At 39.1% G+C, this 25,405-nt stretch overlaps 1 protein-coding gene across 1 annotated transcript in view; it reads right to left on the reverse strand.

The window, feature by feature from the left end:
- SLC13A5 (solute carrier family 13 member 5) overlaps positions 1 to 25,405 on the reverse strand; it is a 123,322-nt gene that overhangs the window by 10,613 nt on the left and 87,304 nt on the right. The window contains exons 4-9 of the mRNA XM_089683795.1: positions 22,839 to 22,975; positions 15,617 to 15,828; positions 10,906 to 11,074; positions 8,592 to 8,714; positions 3,709 to 3,924; positions 1,887 to 2,011 (exon numbers count right to left, since the gene is read on the reverse strand). Of these exons, the coding sequence (XP_089539921.1) occupies positions 1,887 to 2,011; positions 3,709 to 3,924; positions 8,592 to 8,714; positions 10,906 to 11,074; positions 15,617 to 15,828; positions 22,839 to 22,975 (982 nt within the window). The remainder of the gene's footprint in view (positions 1 to 1,886; positions 2,012 to 3,708; positions 3,925 to 8,591; positions 8,715 to 10,905; positions 11,075 to 15,616; positions 15,829 to 22,838; positions 22,976 to 25,405) is intronic.

The raw sequence follows: 25,405 nt of genomic DNA on the forward strand, positions 1-25,405 counted from the left end.
AATGGTTGCAGCTGGAGAAAAGGGCTTTTATTCACAAAAACACAGGCTGACAACAGAACAAGCCAGGTACAAAACTAGGCTGTCTTGGACCAATGTAGATGTTGGTGTTTGCTTGTCTGCCTGTGTTTTGGTGAATCAAAGTGCTCTTATGGAGCTGCAGTCATGCAAAACACAAGCTGGCAGTTTCTACTCTCTGTGCCCTGAATAACAGGCTGTATGTGCAGACTCTGTGTGTACTGAACAGGACAGGACAGATGAGGAACCAGGCACTGCAGATGATTTGACTTAATAAAACAGAATAAAATGTTTAACCATAGTGGCACATTATTTTAACATTCTAATTAAAGTATCAGGGCAAAACGAAACAAAAAAATGTCTAATTATAGTGGCACATTATTTTAACATTCTAATTAAAGTATAAGGGCAAAACAAAACTAAAAAATGTCTAATTATAGTGGCACATTATTTTAACATTCTAATTAAAGTTTAATGCCAACACTTTTTTGTTTGGATAAAATGTGCAAGGGATAAAACCTATAAAAGCTTTTTATTGCGGACATTCACTCTCCTTATTGGTCCTGGTGACAAGTTCCTCTAGTGTAGACAGGTATAGTAAATTAAAAATTTCTCAGAAAGAGGAGGTTATGGAAAAGCTTCCTATGGGAAAACCAGTTTGGTCACAACTGTCTATGAGCAAATTTCCCTTTGCTTTGCAGCGATCTCTTCTTACGTCCTACTGTGTGTTTGGAAAAGGAAGTTCAGGAAAATCTCCTTGATGGGGCACAGACATCAAAAATAAATATACAGCCTGTCAAAGTTCTAATTTATTCAGGATATTTTGATGTTATGTGTGTCTAGTTAAGATAAACCATAGGTTGCAAAATTATACATATTAAAGTATAACTAAAGGCAAAACTTTTCTTTTTTACACTTTGGATAGAGTAGAGAGGGATTAGAACACCTGTCATGTTTTAGTGCTGTATGTCTCCTCATCCATGGAGATACACTCCCTTTATTTGTCCTGTTTACCATTATCACTGAAAGTAAAAAAAAAATGCCTAATTGTGGGTTGTCACCAAAGCAGGAGTGGGGGGAATATCTTCCAATGAGGACACTAATTCTGTTGACTATGGCAGGATTCCCACATTTTGAAGGGATTTCCTTTCACTTCCTGTTTTGACTACGGGACAGAAAGTGAACAGAAATCTTCACAATGGGATGCAGATGGAAAAAAAATAAGATGAGTTACACCTTCTCTTATTCTGTCCAAAATGAAAAAAATAAAGGTTTTCTTTTAGTTATACTTAAAGGTATTAGATGAACAGCCTTTGAACCATCCACATAGATACAGTATAAGCTTAGGCTCTATTTACACCCATATGTTTCTATATGTGTTTCAGGTGCATTACATTGAGGCCTTGTTCACTCCAGGGGCAGACTGACAACTCATGGGGCCCCCGGGCAATAGGGGATCATGGGGCCCCTGTGTCCTTGCCCCAACTCAAAAAAGCCTATGAAAAAAGGTACCAGGGGCATCTCATGGGGCCCCCTACTGACCCCGGGCCCTCGGGCAGTGCCCAAGTTTCCAAATGGTCAGTCCGCCCCTGGTTCACACCATACATGCAGAACAACTAATGGAAAATGACACGCAGATTTCACTTGCAGAGAGATCAGTTTTCATAAACGTTGCAGATTCCTGTGCAGAAAAAACATCTGCAAATGATACTAGTGTTGTGGTGTGAACAGGACACATAGAGAACAACTGATTTTGTTGTGCCCTTGCAGAACGCATGCAGAAAAACTGATATCCTTGCATGTCTCTCGTGTGAACGAGGCCTGAAGATTTGTCACACGTTGGAGTGTTTTATATGTTTGTTTATTCTTACCTTCTTGTGGATCTTCAAGATCAAAACGGTCACTCTGCTTATAGCAGGTAAGTTTAGGTCTTTTTGCTGGCAGAACAAACAGAAGGACAGCTACAAATATAGCCACAGTGGCATCAGTTACATACCTGCAGATTGAAAAACAGATAGCAAAGAATACATAACAAAACATATATGGGGTTTCATACTAATGTGATTTATAAATTATAGTTATCTCACAAGATCTCAGCCTACAATTAAATCTATTACAGCCATTTTACCCAATTGAACAAATATGTTTTGGGAAATTACATTGTACTATTTCAGGAAACAGACACTCTCTTTTCATTGGGATTTAAACAGTTTCAATCTTTCATGCCTTATTATGCCATAAGTAGTGAGGGGGTGGTGTGATGCACATTTCAGAGCTTCACACTGTATACCTTTTTCTGTACTTGAAGTGCACAAACTGACACTTCACTCATATCACCATACAGCGGTGCAGTGCCTTGTGCTGCTCTGCAGTGACATATGGTGCCTTCCTGTGCATGGAGGTAAAATGCTACACATCTGCATTTTACCGTATCTCCCTGCACTGCACCTCCAGGAAGCACTGCAGTGCGAATGAGGCACAAAAGAAGCAATTAAAATTAAAAAGGAACTAAAATTCTCAAATTCAGATGCAAGGGGCAATAGTAATTTTGCTGCCTCTGTTTTGTTATAGTGCTCAGGCCAAATGATTGGCTGCAAGACCTAAGCATTGTGACATGCTCTTCTATTCTCAGAAGCACCAGATATTGTCACCGGCTGCGAAAGAGAAAAGAATGGTGGAGGAACACTGGAAAGGTAAGTATTAGTGAGTTGGGGGGCTCTGTGAAAAGGCACTGTCACTTTGCTGTGAATGGCACAAGATTCTATACATTTTAACACCTTACAATGCACTAGATCAGTGGTTCTTAACCTTGTTGGAGGTACTGAACCCCACCAGTTTCATATGCGCATTCACCGAACCCTTCTTAATTGGAAAAATAAAATATGATTTTTAAAATTCAAAACATAGGTATATATTTAGGTATATATTTATACATAGGTGCACAAAATGAACAAAACCGTTAAGAACAAAGAACAAAACCATTAAAACATGATTTTCACACAAAAACAAAAACATAATAATGAATATTTACTGCACGAATCATATGAGTCGGGTGTGGGTCTTCACCTCCGCCAAACCCGCGAGACTGACTCACCGAACCCCTGGGGTTCAATCGAACCCAGGTTAAGAACCACTGCACTAGATATATATTTGCATTTACAAGTGATATTACATTTTTCCAAGGTTTGCTTAGCAACTGTCTCATGTCAGAACATCAACGATCTGTAGATGAGTTAGAAGGAATGCAAAACATTTTCACTGGATATTTTGCTATTACTGGAGTCCATAATTTGTCATTGTGTAATACTGTATGTGGAGATTATTATTATTATACAGTGTTTATATAGCGCCAAAGGGTTTGCTCAGCGCTGTACGTTAGCACGATGGTCCTGGATGCTACATTTGTATCTAAAGCCAATTAAAATGAAGATGGCAATGTTAGGTAAGAAACCATTTAAACTTCTGGTTCTTACAATAATATCCCCTTGCTAAGAATATCATTTTTATAAAGAAAATGTTCTTATTCACTCGTGCTAACTTGGCTTAGAACGTGGTGACAGTTCTACTATGTCTAATTTTAAATTCTGGATAGGGAAAAAGATGGAACTTGGGTTAATTAGAAGGAACATACTACAAAAAAAATTTGATATGCAATTAGAAAATATAACTAAACAAAAATGAAAAAAACCTTACTCCACATTGTCCTTATTGAAGAGCACGGTGGCCCAACCTTTAACAAAACCTGGATCTCTTGTAAACCAAAGGATGACCAGCACAGCGAAGAGAAGAAGCACGTTAAACTCTGCAAAGGAAACTGGCCCCAGCTTGCGATATTCTTCTCGGATGATGTTATAAGCCGCTCGCTCTTTTTCTGAACTTTTAGCTCCACAGCCCCATGTCTTCTTTAAGCTTAATATGAAGAAAGGTTGAAGGGGTTACTCTTTAATGAAGCCATAAAAGCGATTTGCCGAAGAATACATAAACTCCTTATCTTCACCTATAGTCACTTTCCTGAATTTCCTATTGTATCTGCATGATCAGTCCACCAAATCTACCTGTAAGAAGGAGAAGAGAAGAAATAGAGAAGGAAACTGAATAACAGAAAAGAAAGCAGCTCAGAAAAAGTGGCAGCACGGGAACAGAATAAAAAAATTAATTGCAGAAGAGGCAGGAAATAAAATCCTAATACTTACAGTATGTTAGGCTAAGTGCAGCCACAGAGAATGTTAGAGAAAGCAAGTGAATTAAGCCTTTTGATTGGATATAACAGAACAGACCATGCTATACTACTGCTGTGTCTATTCAATGACTGTTTAACTGAACAACTTTGAATTTCCCTAGTTATGTGCTGTATGTACTGTACATATACATGGCTTTCAATAAGAGCAATGGTACAAAATTGCTGCTTTAACACTACTATTGTTTTTACCCTTTCACTTTTAATTGTTGCTAAAATGATTACCGAGATAAAAGTCACATTGACAATTTAGTTTGAAACAAACAACAAAATTATTAATAAAGCATATTTTTCAATTGATATAAAACTCAATATTTACACAGGTTATCCCAACTTGTCATAACCCTTCCTGGGCCTGGCTTGAGTATCTACAGTTGAAACATTATCTAGGGACCCCACCCCCTCTGGAAACACTTAACAGACCTTACACAGGCTCTGAGTCCCTTCTTTCCCAAACCAATAGACCCGACCATTCTTTGTTTTTATTGTATCAACTTTTAGTGAGAGAATCGCTTCCCCAAAATCCTGGCTTTAAATCTAAGTGCAAAGTGAAATTAAACATCTCTGCTGAGGCTTTGGACTGGGAAAAGATCTTTACATTTACACACTGGACCTCTGTGTCCTGTACGGCACAGGAACAGAATTATAAACTCATCTCTAGATGGTACCATTGTCCAATGGTCCTACATAATATTGTCTAAACTATTCCTGATACTTGTTAGAGGTGCTTTAAAGCTCCAGGTACCATGACACATATTTGGAGCATATGCTCTTGGATCGATCCCTTCTGGAACAAAATATTAGCAATCAATTTCAAACTGGTGAGTGACAGAATCTCAAACATTCCTCAGATTACTCTATTATCTATGTTACCTGGGTCATATAAACAAAACAAAAAGAGTTTATTTAGACATTTCTTAACCTCTGCATGTATTATCATTGCCCGTTGCTGGTGTAAACCAAATACCCTGCCTTTGACAGAATAGGCTGCTGAGATGGATCTGTCACACGGCAAGCCTAATTTGGGGCACTGCTAAACATGAAACCTTTACAATTACTTGGACAGTATCTGAACACTTCAGGTATTCATCCACCTTTTCCACATACCTATGGCTATATCTGCTGAGAGCTGTTTAGTGCCCATTTTGACCTCTTCTTTGGTTACTTGGGACCTTCAGAGGCAATGCTATGGTCTACGCCTTGGAGATGTGGGCGTGAGGGTTATAGTTTATACTGAGAGATGTTTCCCCCTCCACCACCCCCTCAGTTATTTATTTAATCACTTACTAGTTTTGTTTTGTTGTGTTTTAATTTTTTCTCTCTCTACTTTGTCTTCTTCTTTTATTCTTGTCTATCTTTACTCAAGATTACCTTGATAACTGCTCTTTTATTTCTGCGTATTTTATACAATATACTGTATGTATACCTTACAATTCTGCAATTTATTTATATGCCACTGAGCCATCTCTACTAAAGATCACGCTGGTTGTTTCTAGCATGTATACGTATTGTTATTATCTCGTGTTTAAAACTCCTAGATATACTGTGAGATATTTGACCCTTGGTACAATTTTTCTGTTAGATACCAAAGGTTCTATCTGTACATTGATATTTGGCGTTTTGAGTACATTGCTGAATGTAGACTTCATATTTTCTCAATACTCAGGTTTTAAGGTTCCATGACCTACTCTGGGCCATGATGTCTTCTTTTTATTGTCGTATACTGTGTACAATGTGTAAGATATTTCCACACGATTTGTATTGATTTTTTAAAACTTTAATAAAAATAAGATTAAACATAACTCAGCATATACACTTAAGAGATTATAGGCTCAATTCATTCAGCTAAAGCACCAGTCCAATGATAGTTGAAAAATACAGAGAACACAATGCTTGATAGGACCAATGCTTCAATCTTCATAGTCTCCAGACTTGTTAAGTCTTCTTTTGTCCTGCCCCTCTCCCAAATAGGTGGGAACCACTGTAAGATGCCTTAGCACCTCAAAAGGTACTGCTTTTAAAGATCCTCCATAAACGTGTGTAACAATGTTATGATAGTTTCAAGGGCCTTTAATTTGCAGCATACAAAGATGAAATCCTCCTGTCACAAATATGGGCAGAGGATATTCATATGCACTGCATTTATAATTTGTTAATTTTCACCATAACAGGTATGACAAAGTAGGATTACATGCCCAAGCAAATTGGTCAGCCAAGGGTCATAATTATATGTAGCCTTGATATTGACATACTATTACTTACATACTTAAATAACTCACTAGGGACGCATACCTTCTTACTCTCATAACAGAGGTGATGCTGTCTAGATCATGCATCTGCAGGACCAGTCAACAAGTGCAGACTTAGTCCCAGGCTTTATATTAGACAGCCCAACATTTACTATGCATACTAGGGCATGAATGCATACTGTAATCATTTTTTTTCTGACAAAAAATACACAAATAAAGCTAACGATACAAAAAAGTGTATAATTTGTATATCTTTTAAAATAAAATGAGGTACAAAAAAAATATTAGGCCAAATTGTTACACCTTGGTACTCTACATTCTCCATTTACAAGGCTAATCCAACCAAATTTCAAAGTTTTGGGTAGATGTTACTAGACTGCATCACCCCCCCCCCCCCCCCGCATCTTACAGTTGTCATAGAATTTAGCAGTGCAAAATATGCATCATATATAGCATTTCATGACCCACCCATTTGAAGGAGCCATTAACAGTGGTATTTTTTATCCCCTTGCTAAATATTTATTTTTACATCCATGGGGAGAAGGAGCACAGAGATCCAGTGGGAAATTTTTGACACTTAAGTCAGAATATATGAATATAACTAAACCCGCATACATGTTCTTGGGTAGTGACTCACTAGCATTTTCAAAAGAGGTTCAGTGATGGCAACCAAGATATTTTTTCAGTACTTAGTTTTGTTAAGAAAATCCTGCTCTAAATAACTGTGCCATGCAACAATTCTTGACAATATGATACTCCCAATTTTCCTGTAATCAGTCCAGGACTAATATCTTATTTTAAATTTCCCTTACATACTATTACTTGCTTGATATAATTTATTGATATAAAAAAGTGCAACGCTCTTTGTTCCATTGATCCTTATGGAGTATACAGATAAACCTTGTTAAAAGAAGTTCAGTGATTGCAGTCAGACAAGTGTGATGTGCTGTACAGAAAGCAGGTGAATGGTAGAGTAGCTGTAGGAGTGGAACATAATGTCACATTATCTTTAACAAGCTGTATCTGTATACTCCATAAGGAACAATGCTGTCAAGATTAAGAGATATTATGTTACTAATGGGCATTTGCATTTTCTGGACCAGTTGCCAGCACTCCATTTAATAGCAGTACTACTTCGAGAGCTGCAGGTTCAACGGTTACTCCATCGAACAATGTCTCCACCAGTATTACAACATCAGGATATTTGACAACAACAAACCAAAGTGAATGGTCAGGAAATTCTAAAGCTCTTTTGTTCTATGCAGGGGCGGACTGACCATTTGGAAACTTGGGCACTGCCCGAGGACCCGGGGTCAGTAGGGGGCCCCATGAGATGCCCCTGGTACCTTTTTCATAGGCTTTTTTGAGTTTGGGCAAGGACACAGGGGCCCCATGATCCCCTATTGCCCGGGGGCCCCATGAGTTGTCAGTCAGCCCCTGGTTCTATGTATATGCCCATTACACTTTCGACATCGATGATCCATGTGGAGTGTAAGAATGTTACCTGATTTGTGTTTGGAGGCTGTGGAGGAAGTTGGAGCAATTGCCATTTGATCACATACATGCCTTATTTGACCGTTCTATAACATAATGGTCAAATATATCTGGTAAGCCTCCCTTCAGCACTGAGTGGGGTGACACATGTTGCAACTGAAGGTGTTTGATCACCTTTGCATTGACCATCCATGATTGCACCTAAGGACATTTCACACTGAGTGGGGTGATAAAGGCTGCACCTGGATATACAAAATTATCTGAGCGATTGAAGATCATTATCACATTCAAAGACTTTTCACTATGTTCTCTTGCACTGGGACTTAATCATTTATATCATAGTGTTTTCTTTGCTCTTTCCATTTTTTGACATATTTATATAGTTGTTATTCACGTTGTGAGCGCTGCAGTTTTTTATATCTATTTGCTTTGTATTCTTTGTATCAGAATATAGTGCTGGCAGCTTTTGTTCATTTGAACCAGCGCAGATTCTGATGCTATTTCGCACGTTTTCTTGATATAATTTATTGACCATTTTAAAGTAAACTGGTGTTAGTTTACAAATGAACATTGTAATCATAAGAGACATAACTTACTTCATTCCCATGAAGGATAACTGGAGCCATATCCAAGCCATGCACAACATCACAATCATGTTAGGGAAAGCAAATCCAAACCAAGAAGCAAAATTCACTATATCACCATTGTTGGGAAAAATCCTGGAATACAGGCAAAACAGCTCAGGAATTCTGATCAAATGTTATAATGTGCATGATAAATAGCATTAGGCTAACTTTGCCAGTAGCTTAGCTTAGTGTACTTACCCAATCAGGCGCATTAATTTTTAAAATTTTCATTACACATGGTCGGGTATTCTTTCCAAACTGAATTATACCCTAGCTTTAGCTCATCCACTAAGCTAAAGCCAGCCATACATGGATCAAAATTCAGCCGATTCAGCATGGACCAACTGAATTTCGATCTATGTATGGCAGGGGTAGGCAACCTTTGAGAGGTGGAGATCTACCTGAGCAACATGAAAGAGATCAAAGATCACCAGGATTCAGCGCCATTAAAAAACCCCCAAAAAACTAGCAAGGCCTAACTAAATAGCAAGAAAAATGTAGAAAAAGAAAATAAAACAAACGCCACTGTAAAAATACAAACTTAGCCTACCTTGAAAATGGACAGTGTCAGTCAACAGGGCAGTGGATGGTGTCAGTAGACCAGTGGACAGTGTCGGTAGGGAAGAGGCTGGTGTCAGTAGGGCAGTGGATGGTGTCAGTAGTTTTTATTTTTTTAAATATTTTTCACACTTTCTTTAGGAGCCCTGTTGAAAGGGGAGCACTTGGGGGAGGGACCAGGCAGCAGAAAAAAGGAGAGACAAGGATGGAAGAGGCAGCAGGGGAGGCGTTTACTAGAACTGATCCCCTGGATTTTCCTGCTGCAGCAGTTGTATGCTGGTGGGAAGACGAGAAGGAGATCCAAGCTTTTAGTTGCTCCAGGAGGACAATAAAGGGGATTGTTGGAAGGCAGGTATTTTAAAAATCTGAACTCCCAGCAAGTGGCTGGGGATTGGGATTTTCCTGCCCCCCAGCTACCCTGGTGCTCTAAGGTGGCTGGGCACCGGGAAACTCGGCCGATCATCAAAATCAGCTGCAAATTTTCCAATATGACTGATAAAAAAAATGTGCAAAAAACCCGATAAATGGCTGACCAATTACCCCACAAACAGTGAGAAAATCAGCCGATTTTTTTTTTGGCCAAAAAAGCAGATGATTTTCGACCCGTTTTTGGCTGGCATTAGAGGTGGCGGGGGAATGCTGCAGCATTGGACTTAGCCTGCATCCACCTGCAGTAGGTGAGTATGATTTTCCAATTCCTGAACTTCTCTTTTAAGTACCTCTGTTTTAAGTCATTATTTTGTGCTGTATACTTTAGATTTCTTAGCCTTCGAGTGCTATCAAATGGCATCTGCTACAAAATATGGTGGGTCTATGATGCAGTAAACGTACAGGACTGCACAAATAAGTAGCATAGGCTCGGGATTAGAATTTTCTTTACAATATACCTGACCAAATCTGGGCAAATGAATCTATGAAAAAAAATAGGAAAGCTCTGTTTTAAAATGTAAAGCCAACATTTTCAGATAAAAATGCAAATTGTTTATTTAGTCTTATGTCTACTGATCTTTTTTATATGTGGTTTCATCTGTGTTTATATGTTTATGTCTTTACTTATCATTTTCTTAATTTGATTTGTTCAAATTTTGCTATTTATTGTAAGAGTTGGGATCTCACTGTTTGCAGTTAGTTAAAACACACATATTAATGAATGTGATGTTGCATGTTAGCAAGCGCTGCATTAAGGTAGACCATTAGTTTTGAATGATCTACCAACACCCTAGTTTGACTCAAATTGCAGCTGACTTTTTTCAGGAACGCATCACACATGTTTTGCCCTGTATTGCAGTGTGCTTCATTTGTGGAGCCATATACTATTATGGGAGTTCTCTATTTGTGGTTTACTGCAGCAACAAGCAGCACTCATCTCACAATGATGGGGTGTGCACCCTTTCTCTGGGGGCCTTCTTACTAAAGAGGATTGAAAGAGGATTGGGTTGTCAAGCTGACATCATCCTCTTATATACTAAATTAGAGCAACATTTATGCATCATACCATTCATACCGAACATAGTCCAATAAATACCCAACAGTGGTCACTTTGCAGTTATAGTGACATATATACACAGCATGGTGGTCTATAACGACAGCTTACACATACTACAGAAAAATAAAGAGGGGACGTATTGTGTTAAAGTTAGAACATGAAAGTAGAAAAGTGATTGATTTCTTAGGAAAACAGATCTATTTTTTTCCACTCCAGTACTTTACAAATCTATGTACTTACGAGCTAAACTGTCCTTTCAGTACAAGGTTTGGCCCAGTTCCTGTTAATGTTGCTGTACCTCCTATACTGGCTGCATAGCAGACGCACAGCATCATGCCTTTGTTAATATGCTTCTCCTTTTTCTCTTTAGCCTCTATGGAGATTTCCTGTGTGTGACCATTTGCCACTACTGGAAAAATTGAAACACATAGAATAAGTATGGAAGCCATTGAATTACGACAGTTTCAGTGGATATTAATGGAAGCCTATACACTTCTTTAGATCAAGTTCTCTTTAAATGTTAAACTCCTGGACAATATAAAATATACAAATAATTGCAACTCTACAACCTCTGGCAAAAATTATGGAATCACCACTCTTGGAAAATGTTCAATCAATTGTGTAAAAGAAAAACAATCACAGACATGCCTCAAAGCTATTTTCATTTAACATTCCAACCTTCTGGCTTTAAGAAACACTAAAGAAAAAAAAAAAAGAAAGAAAGAAAACTGTAGTCAATTGCAACTGTTTTACTGATCAAGCAGAGTAAAAAATATGGAATCACTCAATTCTGAGGAAAATATTATGGAATCACCATGTACTAAAACAAATATCTGCATCTGATTACATTTGCTAATTAGTCTGCAGTTAAAAAAGAGTGCTTGCACACTTTGGTGAGCTGTTGTACCAAGCTGATTGACATGAATTATGGCTCCAACAGGAGAGATGTCTGTTGACACAAAGGAGAGGATTATAAAACTTCTTCAAGAAGGTAAATCATCACAGAATGTTGCAAAAGACGTTGGTTGTTCCCAGTCTGCAGAGTCTAAAATCTGGGCCAAGTACAAATCAAATGGGAAGGTTGTAAAAGAGAAGTGTATTAGTAGACCAAGGAAGACATCAACGTGTCAAGATAGAAAACTTAAAGCAATATGCCTTGAAACAGAAAATGCACAACAAAACAAATGAGGAACAAATGGGCAGAAAGTCAATGTCTGTGACCGAACTGTAAGACATCGCCTTCAGGAAATAGGATTTACATACAGAAAAAACAGATGAAAACCATCATTAACACCTAAACAGAAAAAAACAAGGCTACAGTGGGCTAAAGAAAACGACCATGGACTGATATTCAGTGATGAATCACAAATCTGCATTGGGCAGGGTGATGATGCTGAAACTTTTGTTTAGTGCCGTTCCAATGAAATGTATAAAGATGACTGAAGAAAACATGCAAATTTCCACAATCCTTGATGATGTGGGGTAGCATGTCAGGTAAAGGTTTGGGGGAGATGACAGTCATTAAATCTTCAATAAATGCACAAGTTTATATTGAGATTTTGGATACTCTTCTTATTTCATCATCTGAAAGGATGTTTGGTGATGCTGACACAATTTTTCAGGATGATAATGCATCTTGCAATAGGGCAAAAGCCGTGAAAACTTTCCTTCAAGAAAGACATAAAATTTCAATGGCAAATGTCAATGGCATGGCCTAAAAATAGTCTGGACCTCAATCCAATTGAAAATCTATAGTGAAAATGAATGAAAATGGTCCATGACAATGCTCCAACCTGCAAAGCTGATCTGGCAATAAGAGAAGGTTGGAGCTGGATTTATGAAGAATACTGTTTGTCGATAGTTAAATCCATGCCTCAGAGAATTCAAGCTGTTATAAAAGCCAGAGGTAGTGCAACAAAGTACTAGTGTTGTGCTGTAGTGGTTTTTTTATCATTCCAAAATATGCTCCTTAGAATTGAGTGATTACATATTTCTTTTCTCTGCATGATCTGCAAAAACAGTTGCAACTGACTACAGTTTTCTTTCTTTTTTCTTTTTTTATGTGTTTCTTAAAGCCAGAAGGTTGGAATGTTAAATGGGGCAGCACAGTGGCTAAATGGTTAGCACTTCCGCCTGGCAGTACTAGGGTCGTCAGTTCAAATCCCAACCATGGCACCACCTGCCTGGAGTTTGCATGTTCTCCCTGTGCCTGCATGAGTTTCCTCCGGGTACTCCAGTTTCCTCCCACACTCCAAAGACATGCTGGTAGGTGAATTGGCTCCTGTCTAAATTGTCCCTAGTATGTGTATGTATGAATGTGAGTTAGGGACCTTAGATTGTACGCCCCTTGAGGGTTAGGGACTGATGTAAATGTACAATATATATGTAAAGCGCTGTGTAAATTGACTGTGCTATATAAGTACCTGAAATATAAAATAAATGAAAATAGTTTTGAGGCATGTCTGTGATTAGTTTTTTTTCTGCACAATTAAAGAATTGAATGAACATTTTGCAAGAATGGTGATTCCATACTTTTTGCCAGGGGTTGTATATTGCATAAACTTAAATGAAGTATTTTTTTAATGCAAGCACCTACATTTGACTGGGTAATAGCCCCTTGTAGACCTGTATAGTGGAGCTCAGACTAAGGGAGTGAAAAGAGAGAGGAACTCATTAGCTAGAGAAAAATCAGGTGTGGCAAAGCTGTGTAAATATCAATAATAAATACACAGAAATACAAATCAATTGACAGGTAAAACAGTGCCGATATATGTTTTTCAACTATGCATTTAGCTGTTTGCCTGGAGTTTAGCTTTACAGTAAACCCATACTAAAGAAACTATGTGGACATTGTCAACTTCTCCTTTTATATAACGCTAGGTACTTGGCTTCTATGCTGATCAAATGATACACTCTCCTAAATCACTGGTCTAGAATAAGTATGCAAACCAGGAATTTGATATTAGCTCTGAAGTTTGGTTGCTGCCTGTTTGTTCCAGGTAGGTGATACAGAGAGCACTAAAGCCAGAGACAACCAGGTAAGTAGCATTTTAAGAAGGAGTTCAGCAATGTCAGCTTCTGTCATGCTCTCTGTACAGGTCTCCTTTAAAGCGTATGTAAACCCAACAACAAAAATGGTGATCTTGTAAATAACACACTTCCTATCCCTGGATGGCTATGCTCACTCACTCTACTAATGTAATTGAGATACTCTACTGTTTCTATGGCGGGAGCCATGGATGGCTCCTAGGCTGGACTTCAAACCTGTCTGCCTTTATTAATTTCCATTACATTTGGGATGATAGAATTAGCAGTTTACATAACAAAGATAAGATTGTTTTGTTTTCTGTTTAGCTCATAGAAGGTGACAAGGACACTGAACCTATGGCAAGATCAAAGGTTCCCATACTTGCTGAAAAATCTTCTTAGCTTGCAAAATTAAATCTAATGCAGCCATCACATCTAAGGACGGGTAAGCTGTTATATATTACATTTCAGGATTTGGGTTTAGGTACGCTTTAATCCACAGCTTTTAAAATGAACTATCAATTTTGGGTGAACTGGCCTTTTAAATTGATATTTAATGGTAATGCAAACAACTAGTTGAAAGTTTAATAATGTAAACGTTCCCATTTTTTTCTATGTAACCGATAGTTGTGATTTGCTGACAAAATGGTATACCATATTTGACGCCGATAATGCATATGTGCATGATATTTAAACTGCTGTCAAGCAGTAGTTCAAAAGTTCAAAAGTCCACACTGCAAAAAGATCACGTTGACTTGTAGATGAAAGTTCGGGTCAATTTTTAATTGGAGAAGGTCAATTAGTAATTTTAAGAGAACACATTTAAAGGAGATGTCCTATTTAATCAATTTCCTCTGCCTACATGAACCCATCTGTAATGCAATAGAAAACTAAAGAAAATATTTTTTACTTTGTGAATCCCACAAAGTGCTGGGAACCTGAACACATTATAATTCTTTATTTTTGGGATTTTGTAGTCCTGGTTATTTAGTGACTTTTCATATACGTTTAAGAGTGAATATGTCCAGTTTTACCTTGTGAGGACAAAATTAAGTTGAGATTTTGTTGCATGTTAAATTGTACCCTGTCCAGGAACCAAATATTTTTTCTAGGGTTGTTCACGCAATGCCAGTTGAGTTGCAATGATCTGCATAGATCAACAGAGGCTCAAGGTCAAGGCACATAAAAAAAATGTTTTCTATGTGTCCTGTTCATACCATAAATGTGCAATATTGGGTAATGTGTAAAAATGCAGCAAGTCTGCATTTTTTGCAGTGTCGCTCACCAGACTTGTGTCGCAACACACACATGCATAGAGTTTTACTAACTGCCATTTGGGAGTTGAAAATGTTCAATACTTACTGTATATTATTCCAGATAATCCCAAATAGAAAAACTTGGCAGAGGCCCCCTGAATAAAAAATATGGTTGGCTGTACTAAATGAGAATTCCTTTTACTCATTACCATAAAACAGACTGGAGAAAGGTATATATCCCCTTTGAGGAGCTTAAGTCTTGCATGAACATGTGCATGTCATATGAGAAATTGGTGGCCACGCTGTATAATACCGTAGGCTGTCCAATTTTCACAAAATCTGGGAACTTCAGACTGCACAATACTTACCGGTAAACTTTGACAGTACCCTTCTTACTATTTAAGCCTATTTAACATTGGGTTTTTCATTGACCCTCCCTCTCCCAGTTTGAGTGCTGCTGTACAGTGGATAACAGGAGGCTGACCTCAAGTCAAAGTCCATTTAATGAGTTTTTACAAAATACGTAACTGCATTCATTGGTGTTTATTAATACCTGCCTGGAGTTCAGCTTTAAGATCAAGTAAATTGTTTTGCTCTTCTTCTCCCTAGGAGTAAATCAACACCTCTGCTAAAACAATAATTAATTTAAAGAAAAAAATAGTTCTTACTTGGCATTTCTATCATAGGGATGGCATTCTTTTCATCCAATTGCATTGCTTGATTGGTTTGTCCATCTGATTCCAATATGGAAGGCTCTTGCTCAGTGTTATTGAGCTGACTGAGGACTGCCTGCACAATAGGAACCATCATGGCCGTGGTGGCAGTATTGCTTATCCACATTGACAGGAAGGCCGTGACCCCCATGAACCCCAACATTAACCTAGTGGTAAGATGGACAGTGAGAAATGTATCAATTTCATAGTGGAAGAACAATAGCTGTCACCTACAACTATAATAACATATAATAATTAAAAACAGAAAGCATTTATATCTGCAGCTAAGATGTCATTCTAGTAAAATATTACATAACTTCTGTAGAAACAATGTAGCTTAGCAAATTATGAAAGTGGAATTCATAATTGTTGTGAGGACATTATCAGTTCATGAATCACAAGCAGAGTTTTTTTGTTCAAACATATGCACAAGCATATGCACCTAGATCACCTAAATCATTGGATTCAGGTGTTTCAATCACTTCTATGGCCACAGGTATATAAAATCAAGCACCTAGGTATGCAGACTGCTTCTACAAACATTCATGAAAGCTCAGTGAATTAAGCGTGGTACCGTGAAAGGTTTCCACCTGTGCAATACTACTAAATATTCCACCGTCAATTGTTAGTAGTATTATAACAAAATGGAAGCAACTGGGAACACCAGCAACTCAACCACAAAGTGGTAGGCCACATAGAATGACAGAGCAGGGTTGGGGCTTGCTGAAACGCAGAATGAGCAGAAGTCGCCAACTGTCTGTCAATAGCTAAAGATCTCCAAACTTCGTGCAGCCTTCAGATTAGCACAACAGTGCATAGAGATCTTCATGAAATAGGTTTCCATGGCCGAGCAGCGGCATCCAAGCCTTACATCACCAAGTGCAAAGCAAAGCGTCGGATAAAGCATGCTGCCACTGAATTCAAGAACAGTGGAGATATGTTTTATGGAGTGATAAATCATACTTCTCTGTCTGGCAATCGAATGGACATGTCTGGATTTGGCTGATGCCAGGAGAACAGTACTTGCCTGACTGCTTTGTGCCAAGTGTAACGTTTAGTGGAGGAGGGATTATGGTGTGGGGTTGTGTTTCAGGGGGTGTGCTTTGCCCCTTAGTTCCAGTGAAGGGAACTCGTAAGGTATCAGCATACCATGACATTTTGGGCAATTTCATGCTCCCAACTTTGTGGGAACAGTTTGGTTATAATCCCTTCCTGTTCCAACATGACTGCACAACAGTGCACAAAGCAAGGTCCATAAAGACATTGATGAGCGAGTTTGGGGTGGAGGAACTTGACTCCTGACCTCAACCTGATAGAACACCTTTGGGATGAATTAGAGAGGAGACTGTGAGCCAGACCTTCTCGTCCAACATCAGTGCCTGACCTCACAAATGTGCTTCTGGAAGAATGGTAAAACACTCCCATTGACACATTACTCTTCCCAGAAGAGTTGAAGCTATTATAGCTGCAAAGGGTGGGCCAACTCAATATTGAACCTTACGGACTACAACTTGGATGCCATTAAAGTTCATGTGCGTCTAAAGGCAGGCGTCTCAATACTTTTGGCAATATAGTATGTACAGTTGTGTTCAAAATAATAGCAGTGTGTTGAAAAAAGTGAATAAAGCTAAAAATCCTTCTAATAGCTTTTATTTCCATACACACAAATGCATTGGGAACACTACACATTCTATTCCAAATCAAAACATGAAGAAAAATATATCAAATTTGTGTTGTTCCTCTAAAAAAATTGAAGAAAAGTGATTATTAGACTGTTCAAAAAAATAGCAGTGTTTGTATTCTTCTTTACAAACTCAAACATTCACTATATAAACTGAAAAATGTTTGAAGATTTTGCTTTCCTTTGAATCACTTAATGAATATTTAGTTGTATAAGCACTGTTTCTGAGAACTGCTGTACATCTGTGTTGCATGGAGTCAACCAACTTCTGGCACCTGTGAACAGGTATTCCAGCCCAGGATGATTGGACTACATTCCACAGTTCTTCTCTATTTCTTGGTTTTGCCTCAGAAACAAACTGCATTTTTGATGTCACCCCACAAGTTTTCTATTGGATTAAGATCCGGGGATTGGGCTGGCCACTCCATAACGTCAATCTTGTTGGTCTGGAACCAAGATGTTGCACGTTTACTGGTGTGTTTGGGGTCGTTGTCTTGTTGGAACACCCATTTCAAGGGCATTTCCTCTTCAGCATAAGGCAGCATGACCTCTTCAAGTATTCTGATGTATTCAAACTGATCCATGATCCCTGGTATGCGATAAATAGGCCCAACACCATAGTATGAGAAACATCCCCATATCATGATGCTTGGGCAACCATGCTTCACTGTCTTCACAGTGTACTGTGGCTTGAATTCAGTGTTTGGGGGTCGTCTGACAAACTGTCTCTGGCCACTAGACCCAAAAAGAACAATCTTACTTTCATCAGTCCACAAAATTTTGCGCCATTTCTCTTTAGGCCAGTCAATGTACTCTTTGGCAAATTGTAACCTCTTCAGCACATCTTTTTTTCAACAGTGGGACTTTGCGGGGGCTTCTTGCAGATAGCTTGGCATCACATAGGCGTCTTCTAATTGTAACAGTACTCACAGGTAACTTTAGACCTTCTTTGATCTTCCTGGAGCTGATTGTTGGCTGAGTCCTTGCCATTTTGGCTATTCTTCTATCCATTCGAATGGTAGTTTTTCGCTTTCTTCCACATCTTTCAGGTTTTGGTTGCCATTTTAAAGCATTTGCGATCATTTTAGCTGAGCAGCCTATCATTTTCTGCACTTCTTTATATGTTTTCCCCTCTCCAATCAACTTTTTAATCAAGGTACGCTGTTCTTCTGAACAATGTCTGGAACGACCCATTTTCCTCAGAATTTCAGAGAGAAATGCACTGTAACCAGCATGTACAACATTTGCTGCCTTCCTTCCTTAAATAAGGGCAATAATTGCCACCTGTTTTTCAAAGAATAAATGACCTCACTAACAGAACTCCACACTGCTATTTTTTTGAACATGCTCCTTTCAATTAGTGATTCAATTACACAGAATCAGCAGCATGCATGTCATGACTGTTGGGTCTGTTGGATTTCTATTACTCTACTACACCTGCTAGTAAATTATTTGCCATGTAGAAATATCATTTCTACCAAAAACAGTGATTGATCAGGTTAGTGATGTCTGACTGCTATTAATTTAAACACAACTGTATGTATATATATATATATATATATATATATACACACAGTATATATATATATATATTACATACATGAGGTGCATTCAAGTCAAGCCAGGACTTTTAATTTTACAGGTATAAAACATGATGCTAGTGTGACAGTACTACACACAGTGGTAAATGGCAAATGTGGCATATTACTGATAAGCGATGCACATGTTGCAGGCCAGTCCAGAGACCGTTAATCAAAATGTGGCAATGGTGAACACAATCATTCATGGACATTTGCATTTTTGAAAAGTTAGCACACGCTGGGTACCAAGACATCTTTCCACTTTTGACCAGCTTTTGAGTGATGTGTATAAGTGTCTGTGGAAAAAATGGCCTGGTTTGATCATTAAGGGTGTCCTGTTTCTCCAGGACAACGCACAAGCTCATGCTGCTCACCACACTACATGCGCAGCAACTCAACTGGGAGGTATTGCCACATATCCCTTACAGCCCGGAGCTCGCGCCAAGTGGTTTCCACCTGTTTGGACCCCTAAAAGAGTTCTTCAGAGGTAAGCATTTCAGCACTAATGGTGAAGTGAAGCAGGTTGGCCTAGGATGGTTCAGGCGTACTGACAAATCTTTCTATGCTGACACTTTCCAGGTATTAGTTAAATGCTGGGATAAGTGTATAAATGTAGCAGGGAAAAATAAATGCAGTTTCCATTCCTTGAAATTTGTTCTTTTATCATATTATTATTATATAAAACTCAAAAGACTTGAACACCCCTTGTACATATATGTATTTATTGTAGCACTACCCCCTTAGGGTTCGCTAGAAGATTTGGGTCCCCCTATAGTCCTACACAGCCAGGCATCTCACATCTTCACACAGGCTTTCATCCAGAGCCAGAAATCAGTCCTTGAGCTTTGATTTTGTTGTTTTGTTTAGGAAAGTTTTAACTGGGATATGGTTAGGGGTGTACAGGATGCCCAAGGGTACTGATGAACTGAGGACAACTTCCTGAAACTATTTACAAGCCTTCTTGACAGCACAGTCTCTGTTGGAGAGCTAGCCAGCATCTCCTTAGTGTACCACCTCAGGCCCTAGATTAACTTCTCCTCTTCACCCAGCAATCTGGGGGTGTCCCTGAACAGGGGGTGTAGGTGTACTCATTCAGATCCTCTCCTGTATCGCTTGTGGGTTGGTGGCTGCTACCAGGCCTTTCAGCTGGGCAGTTCCTTCCCTGCCCTACAGGTTGTCCTTTCTCAGGGTGCTGGTGAGCTCCGAGTTTTCCTCCTCTCAAGCTCCAGGCCTGCAGGTAGGCCCCATCCTACTGGGCCTCCTTGCAGCCTCCTGCTCTCAGCCTCACTTCTTCCACTCAAACTCTCCCACCAACTCTTTTGTTACTGAGAAGGCTTGAACACTTTTAAGGATGTCCAGCCCCTTGCCAATCTTTTGTTGGGGATTGGCTATAACCCCTCAAGAGTGCAGCCAGTCACTTCTCAGATCCATCCACTGCCTCTACAGCCTTCCTCCAAAAGTCCTAGAACAAGAAATTCCAGAAGTGCTGGCCTGCAGAGCCTCTCAGCCTCTCTGGCTATTACACCTGGGCTGCTGCTTAGTCCTGTTTAACCATTGGAGTCTAGCTCCCCCTAGCTAAACTAGGAGGGTGCTACATTATACATCATTGATATTGTGCATATTTCATATCTTCTATGAAAGTTGTGCAAGCACAGTATAGTCATTCACAAATTACTCCACAGACTTGGAGGGGAACATAAAGTTATTTTTAAACTCGGTCACAGTAGATTATTTACTCCAGTTTACAGGGCCTGGGAATAGTATTTGAAAGTGATCTTGTGAACAGGAGGGCAGCTAGCACAAGTACATTTCATACCGGTTAATCTATAATTTTCCTCTTCTTACAATGTTAAATATTTAGACATTCTTCTAACATTCCCATCAGCTAACAAAAATACCCTTACGATTCTCTTCTCTCTTAGCTCTTTACCTACTTCCGCTAATGTTTCCCCATCTAATAACAATTCTTTATAACCAGTCCTTCTAACCCTATTGATTCCTTAGGGCAGGGGTCTCCAAACGTTCTAAACAAAGGGCAAGTTGAGTCCTTGAGACTTTAGGGAGGCCAGACTTTGGCTATTGGGAATAGAAAAAGTCCTGATGTCATTGGGAATAGACAATGCCACATCTTTGGTGTCAGTGGGAGAAATTTTGGCCCATCATAAGTGTCATTGGGAGGAATAGAGACCCATTATTGGGGTCATTGGGAGGAATTGCAAACCATTGTTGGTGTCAGTGGGAAGAATTGTGCCCCATCATTGGTGTCATTGGGAGAAATTGTGACCTATTGTTGGTGTTATTGGAAGGAATTGTGCCCAATCATTGGTGTCATTGGGCCTGATCATTGGTGTCATTGGGTCAAATTGTGCCCCTTTATTGGTGTCAATGGAAGGAATTATGTCTCATTGTTGGTATCAGTGGATGTAATTGTGCCCCAAGGGCCAGATAAAAGCAAGAAAAGGGCCGCATCTGGCCCCCGGGCCGCAGTTTAGAGATCACTGCCTTAGGGGATACACCCTAGTTCTGAACACCACTGCACATTCTTGTTATTACTCTGACACTTTCAATGTAGTCTATATGATTGAAATCTACACACCCATGAAAGATGATATATCATACAATGTTGTTCATTTATAACATGGCCAAGATGAATTCCAGTACGTGATGAATCATATACTTGTTATTGCTATTCAAGGTCCCCATGTTTTCCTTCTCCTGTGTATGCTCTGTACACATTTCTACAATGTACATCTAAAACAAATGGAATCAGATTGGACAAAAAAAACAAACACTCTTGGGTCTATGTAAAGCACGATGGAGAAGTTCACACCCCATATTGCTGCTCACAAGCAAACCTGTATCCTCCTCAGTCCCATGCATGTCAGCTGGGTGCTTATATCCACGAGTCTGCTTACTCGCCGCAACATACTGCAATTGAATCATACAAAGGCATATACATGGTAAAACGTCTGTCACTGAAGGGACCCACAGGAAACAATTGTTTTCATATGTGTCCCATTCACACTACAACACAGCCTAACACTGCACTGTAGTGAGCAGCACAGAGCACCGCCCAACATTGCAGTGAATGAAGTGTACATTTTGCACACTTCAAATAAAGCTCTTATATACACTCAAAAAAGAACAATGTGATGAATAGCACACAACACTGCCCCCTAGCGCATCCAGGTAAAACGCTGTGGTAGCTCTCCATATAGTATGAATTTGCCCTAATACTGTGAGTGTTGCTCATGCTTAGGTACAGAGACTGTCTATCTACTGGCTGTTTGGCCTATGGAAGCAAACAGGAAACTTCTAATCCAGTTTCTGGTCAATACTAGAGGTGATCAGCACACAAGGATGTCTGTATATCTGTTATATATTGTCTTTCTTTGCAGCTACAAGACACACGCAGACTATACAATGACCTTCTTAGGGGGTAGTAGCTCCAGGCCTGGGACTCAGGACACTTGGCAGGACACTCAGCGCCTGGGACTCAGGTTCCAGAGCCCAACAATGCTCCAGCGTTGAATGTTCTTTTAATTCAAGAATGAAACACTGTCCAGCAATAAATGAATATTACACTTAAAAAAAGAAGTTTAGGGTAAAAGTACTATATATCTCTAGCAGACTGTTTAATGCCTAGCTGTAGGGTGGGCAAGACTGACATAGTGACATACATAGGCAACATTAGCATATTGAAAAAACATTTGTAAACTTTTTTTCAGGTGCCTCTTCAAGATTGTTATGCTAAAAATGCATATTTGTTTGGAGAACCCGTAATGATGTTACTTGGGGAATCTGCCCCATATTGTTACAGCTGTAACCGAATCTATGCTTTTCACTTAAAATACTATAATAAAATGAAAAAAAAAAAAAACAGTAGCAATAGTCCTGATAACTGTAAAAGCCTTACAAGGGTGGTCGAACTCCAACAATGAGCAGAACCTTCAGTGCTATCCTCTTGTGCAGGTTCCAGTGTTCCACCGCAACAGCTACTATTAATCCTCCCACAAAGAGCATGTTGGTGTCCTTCAGGTACTGCATGCACACCTAGCAAAACACCATCAATAAGTTGTCACATCACATTAAACACAAGAGACAAGAGACATGGATAAAGTCAACCTGTGTCAGCTATGGGAACTTTCATTTAAAACAACATTCCCAAAATCTGCAGCTAAAGGTCAAAATAACAGAACATGCAAATAATCGATGTTATGCTTCTCATTGCTGTGGACCTTCCCTTTTATGTCTGCATATAACGACCCTAAAGCTTCACTACATACTAGACATCATTGGCACGTCTAAATGCCGTACAAACAGTACAATTAAGATTCAGATAGAATTTTAGATTTTAGATAGGTGTCATAATATTTTCTGCGTAATGGTTGGATTGGGTGGATTAAAGTTACTGGAAAGAATTGTGGGTTTCCTCATCTGTAAATATTGTTACATAACTTTCCTCCATTTAAAACGCCCATTATTTACTGTTTGGTTAGGTTGTATTCACATTGTGTACATAAATGACATACGCACACGCACTTTAGGCCCCTTAGTACCAACTGAGCATCGTTAAAACGCTACGGCCTATCTGAGTATTGTTGTTAACCATGTTCATCCCTTTATGACTACAGTGTATCCATATTCTGATGGGCAGGATAATGCACCATGTCACAAAGCTCAAATCATCTTAAACTGGTTTCTTGAACATGACAATGTTCCACAGTCACCATATCTCAACCCAATAGAGCACCTTTGTGGTGGAACGGGAGATTCGCATCATGGAAGTGCAGCCGACAAATCGGTAGCAATTGTGTAATGCTATCATGTCAACATAGACCAAAATCTCTGAGGAATGTTTCCAACACCTTGTTGAATCTATGCCACGAAGAATCAAGAGAGTTCTAAAGGCAAAAGGGGGTCCAATTCCAACCTGGCACCAGCAAGGTGTTTAACCTTTTCATGATGGAGTAAAACAAATCCTAACGCCTGAACACAATTTTGCAACTTTGACATGTGTTAGTAAAACTATATATATAATCACAACTACCAGTACTAGATACTAGTGTATCCAGGTGAGTTATGCCTTGTTTTTTTTTTTAAGGACAAACTGAGCTTTCATTTGGTGGTATAGGGTAATGAATATCACCTGATTTTTTTTTTTTTATCAATGTCAAGGAAAAACTGGCACAAAATAGTAAAAAAAAATATTTTTTTTTTAAAAATGCAGTTGTATAGTTCCTGTTATTACCATAACCTACCACCAAAGAACAGCCTAAAATAAATTCCCCTGCTCCTTATGATCACAGCGATAGCACATATGTGTATATAAATTGATGTTTGTACCAGTAGTAGGACCCAGAAACAATAGCAAGTGTGCATTTTCAGTTTTTTAACCCTACCCTACTGATACTAAATAAAAAAAATGCTTTTTTAAGCGATCATTTAGACTAGCGGATGGGGGTTTGTAAAACTCCATAGTTGGACTGGGGTTTTAACAATCCCCATTGCTACCCCCTTTAGCTACAGATGCAGCAACTGGCGTGTGCACATTCCACAGCAGGAATTAAACCCCCTATCACAATTATACCCCCTGTCACTTTTGCAACCCATTCAAGTGAATGGGGCCACCTTTCAAGCACCGTGCAACCGGGTGCATTGCAGCATGCTAGTGTTGCAATCTAGGGGTTAAAGCAGGCAGTAAGGAGTGATACAACGCCTTCTCACCACCTGTCAAATGATCTCTGAAGAGTGATTCAAACTCTTCAAAGACTGAAAATTGTGTAACAGAGCCCTTAACACCCCTCCCAAAATACACTGACCCCATCTTTGACATTCACCAGGACCTTTGACCCTAAATCTAACCTGACACTGACCTAGATCAAAACCTGATCTAGCTATTTAATTTTTTTAGCAAGGAGAAAAAAAATACAATGTACTATTTTCTCCATTCAAAACAAGAAAACAACACGGGGGGAGCTGTACATTGACTGATCACTTTGATAGCCAATAAGTGGAAGACCCAGTTCCCTATCATTAGTACAAGTCACAGAGCTGTCACCAACAGCTCAGTCTCTGTGCTGGAAACATGCTGTGCAGAGAGCTCTCAGCACAAACACATCAGTGCATAAATTCTGCCCCACAGATAAAGACCCACTTTTGTGAAGCTGCATATCTGTGTATGCTCATTGGGAAGGGGTTTAACATAATTCCATCATATTCCATAATAGACATAAACTCGGCAAGAAGCAATAAAAATCACATATTGAAGTGAACCAATCAACTGTGCTGCAGTGCTTTTGTGCTAGCAAGTAACATGCTGAACAGGGGAGAACCGAGTGACATGGAGATGAGTTAACCAGTTTGCTGCTTCTCCTTTCACTGTCCAGTGTCAGGTTGGGGGAGGGATAAGACCTGTAAACGTTACTTGACTACAGTAGCAAAACATAAGGTCTAATGTTCCCACAGAGAGAGATTTACTCT

The sequence above is a fragment of the Staurois parvus genome, unplaced genomic scaffold (assembly GCF_062004578.1).
Source record: "Staurois parvus isolate SC_StPar_1 unplaced genomic scaffold, SC_StPar_1.0 ptg000321l, whole genome shotgun sequence".
NCBI classification, from domain to species: domain Eukaryota; kingdom Metazoa; phylum Chordata; class Amphibia; order Anura; family Ranidae; genus Staurois; species Staurois parvus.